The sequence below is a fragment of the Copadichromis virginalis genome, linkage group LG7 (genome assembly GCF_057382275.1).
Source record: "Copadichromis virginalis isolate Kocher_CV1m ecotype Utaka linkage group LG7, C_Virginalis_male_GT1.1, whole genome shotgun sequence".
In the NCBI taxonomy this organism is placed as follows: Eukaryota; Metazoa; Chordata; class Actinopteri; order Cichliformes; family Cichlidae; genus Copadichromis; species Copadichromis virginalis.
The window spans coordinates 65,816,809-65,820,412 of record NC_140624.1 but is presented as its reverse complement, the minus strand read 5'-3'; the positions used below and the strand labels follow the sequence as shown (position 1 = coordinate 65,820,412).

At 41.3% G+C, this 3,604-nt stretch overlaps 1 protein-coding gene across 1 annotated transcript; it reads left to right on the top strand.

Annotated features, from left to right (window-relative positions):
* Positions 1–2,056: 2,056 nt before the first annotated feature.
* LOC146706604 (monocyte chemotactic protein 1B-like) lies at positions 2,057–3,311 on the top strand. The gene is made up of 3 exons (XM_085465276.1): positions 2,057–2,214; positions 2,667–2,784; positions 2,874–3,311. The coding sequence occupies exons 1-3, from the start codon at positions 2,148–2,150 to the stop codon at positions 2,986–2,988; spliced, it is 300 nt and encodes a 99-aa protein (XP_085321402.1). The 5' UTR covers positions 2,057–2,147; the 3' UTR covers positions 2,989–3,311.
* The last annotated feature ends 293 nt before the right edge of the window (positions 3,312–3,604 follow it).

The window sequence follows — 3,604 nt, the reverse complement described above, 5'->3', positions numbered from 1 at the left end:
TCCTGGAAAGTGGATTGGTCATCGTGGGCCAGTTGAATGGGCCCCAAGGTCTCCCGATCTGACCCCCTTAGACTTTTATCTTTGGGGTCATCTGCAGGCAATAGTCTATCGTGGGACGATGCGAGATGTGCAGCACTTGAAACTACGGATACTGGATGCCTGTGCTGGCATTTCTCCTGCGGTGTTGCTATCAGTGTGTGAAGAGTGGGAAAAGAGGGTTGCATTGACAATCCAACACAATGGGCAGCACATTGAACACATTTTATAAGTGGTCAGAAACTTGTAAATAACTCATGAAAGAATAACGTTACATTGAAACCAAGCACACCATTGTTTTTCTTGTGACATTACCAATAAGTTTGATGTGTCACATGGCCCTCTTCCTATTGAAAAAACAAAAGTTGTATCCAAGATGGCCGAATTCTAAATGGCCACCATGGTCACCACCCATCTTGAGGAGTTTGCCCCCTCACATACTAATGTGCCACAAACAGGACTTTAATATCACCAACCATTCCCATGTTATTACGGTGTATCCATATAAATGGCCCACCCTGTATATTACATTAGATTAAGCTAGCTTACTGGTTTAAATTCTCTTTTTAAGTCTGAGTGCAACTTATTTAAAAATACCACCATGTCTGCAGCTGGAAGAATATTGCAGCTGTATGCATCAAACCACATTCAAACTGCCTGACGTGTTGATTCTAAACATAACCAACATGTAAACCCGTATTAACAGGGTTGGCTCGGATTCCATCTCACTGTATGTTGAATGAATTACATCCTAAAAACTGTATAATACTTAGCGCCGTATATCTGACAGTTCCATTCAGTTCATATCAGTTAGATTTATATAGCACCAACAGTCGGCTCAAGTCACTTTACATTGTACAGTAAAGAACTTAAAATAATGAAGAAAACCCCAGCAGTCAAAACTATGAGCAAGCACTTGGTGACAGTGGGAAGGAAAAACTCCCTTTTAATAGGAAGAAACCTGAGGCAGAACCAGGCTCAGGGAGGGCCCCCCATCTGCTGCAACTGGTTCGGAGTGAGGGGAGAAAAACGTTACTTACTGTAATAATAATGACTTTAATTATTTTAAAAACCATAGGGCTATTTCGAAATGAACAGAAATGATTCCTGATGCTTCCCATGAATTTGTTGTCCTCATCTGATTTACATTTTATTGTTTAAGAAACACACAAGTGAGTGAGACATGAGTGCCAAATTTAGCTCAAACTTTCCAAGTTCATGTGAATGTTGCTGGCTGAATGCTGAATCAGTGTGACACCACATGCATGCATAACATCCATGTGGTGTCTCTTGTACTTTCAACGGTTATTACTGAGAAAAGTCTCCTGTGTGATTCCACAGCTTGTCTGTCAGACAGCCAGCACTAAGACACTCACCACAGGTCATGACTCTCATGGGAACCTTTGATAGATTCCAAGCCCACAATAAAACTTTCATCCCAGCAGTCATAGGAGTCAAAAAATCCAAACGTGTTTTACTACATTCCATTCATTCAAGTCATTCTCCTGCTGCCTTTTGTTGTGTCCTTGTTTATTTACATAATTACTGGCTGGAAGTTTGTTGCTCAGTTGGAGATTCCTGTTGTATCTGTGCTCAGTCTGTTTATTGAGCTGCCCATTGGACTCCTTATATTGTCTGGATACTCATATGACCTGTATCATCATTAAACTGTGGTTGCTCTCCTGTGTTTCACACCGCACCAATGATAAAAAGTGTAATAATAAAGAGCAGATTATGCAGATGAGAGAGAGATCAGATTTTTGTAGTTTTAGTCACACCCTCGCTCAAGTGAGACGTAATTAATAGGGAAACTCGATGTGTAAAAACCGGTTCCTCATTTTAGTTTAACAGTGAAACAGTTTATATAGAGAACCGAAAGCACAGAGAAAAAAAAGCCCAAAAAAAAATACCCTCTATAGTAAAATGGCAAAAGTCACAGCCACGTCATGGATATTCCCAAGATGCAAAGTGGGGTCTCCCCGCTTCTTCTTCCAACTGTATAAATGTGAAGCAGGTGGACAGCAGTGACACAGCACAGAGAACAAGCCGACAGAGCTCAGCTGAGACTTTAATCCACTGTTGCAACACGAAGCCAACAAACAAACTTCAGGATGGCCGCTCCTCGTCTCGCTCTGTCTGTGGTTGTGCTCATGCTGGCTGTCATCGCTCTGACTGAGGGTAAGGCTCGTTTTAATTAAGAGACTTTTACATTTTTGGGTATGGAAGCCAAAACAAATAGTAAATATTGAGATCTAGTCCTGAATATACATGTATTAAAAATGCAAAGACATATAGTAAATCATTAGTGTGATTTCCTGTATTACTGGTGATGAGTAGTCGCTATTTTTCCAAAAATATTAAAACACACACACAGAATTAATGCAGCAAATAATATTAACATATCACTTCATAGAGATAGTTAAGAGAGGACAGGTCACATGACAAATCTGACCACTTCATAACTCAGGGGAACAAATGAGCAGTTGCACAGTGTCATCAACTAAACATACAGTATCAGATGTGACCTCACACCAGCCAGCAGGAAACTGAATCGGAACAAAAACCAGGAAGCAGATGATGTGGTGCTGTGTCAGTGGCTCAGTTGTTAACTTGTTCCTGTTTGTTTGCAGGTATGCGCGGTACTGGCCCAAAAAAGTGCTGCTTCCGCTTCAATGACCAGGAAGTGCCTAAAGGAAAAGTGGTCAGCTACGTCAAGACCAGCCAGCGCTGCTCCAAGCCCGCCATCCTGTAAGTACACAACCTCACAAACACACATCACCACCATCACCAAACCTGCCCCTCCATCCTCTGACTCTCCTCTTTCTGTGAACCTTCAGGCTGAACACAGTGGCAGGCCGACAGCTGTGTGTCAGACCTTCAGCCCCCTGGGTGAAGCAGCTCATCAGCTACCTGGATGCCAAAGCCGTCCCAGGAGAGACATCCAACCTGTAACCATGGAAACTACTTTGGAAGAGTCTTCATGGACAAAAGCTGGACAGTTTATATGTTTAAATGCTGGAAGTTTGTATAACCAAACAGCAGCTCTTCTTCATGCTGAATCTGTACCTCATAATGTTATAGCTACATCCTGAGTACAGGTTTCCACTGGGTCAAAAAATTTACGAATGATCTTTCTGCAGTCCAACGATTTTGTGTGTGTGCTTGTTTACACTGCCATTCTTTTAATACTGATATTTAACATTTCTGACTATGAATGTTTTATGATATTTTACAAAACAAGTGTGTTTTTGCTTAATACAACACTGAAAGTCTGACCGTAAGCACTGTGATACTTTGAAGTGTAATCTGAAATGACTTGAGAAGCTGTTCTTTGTGAAAGAGCAGTGCCTCCCACCTCCACATGGTGTCATCAGTAAACAGCAGAGTATAAGCTATAGGCTGCAGCACTGTTCCTGCACTGTGGACAGTTTGTTTGGTTTATATGTAAAGTCTGAGTAAACATTTTTTGTTTTGCATGCTTATGCTACTAAGTGTACTCCTTAAATTAAAGTTACAGGATCAGCTAAAGTTTGTCTTTGTCATCCTGTGTTTTGTTGCATACTGCAAC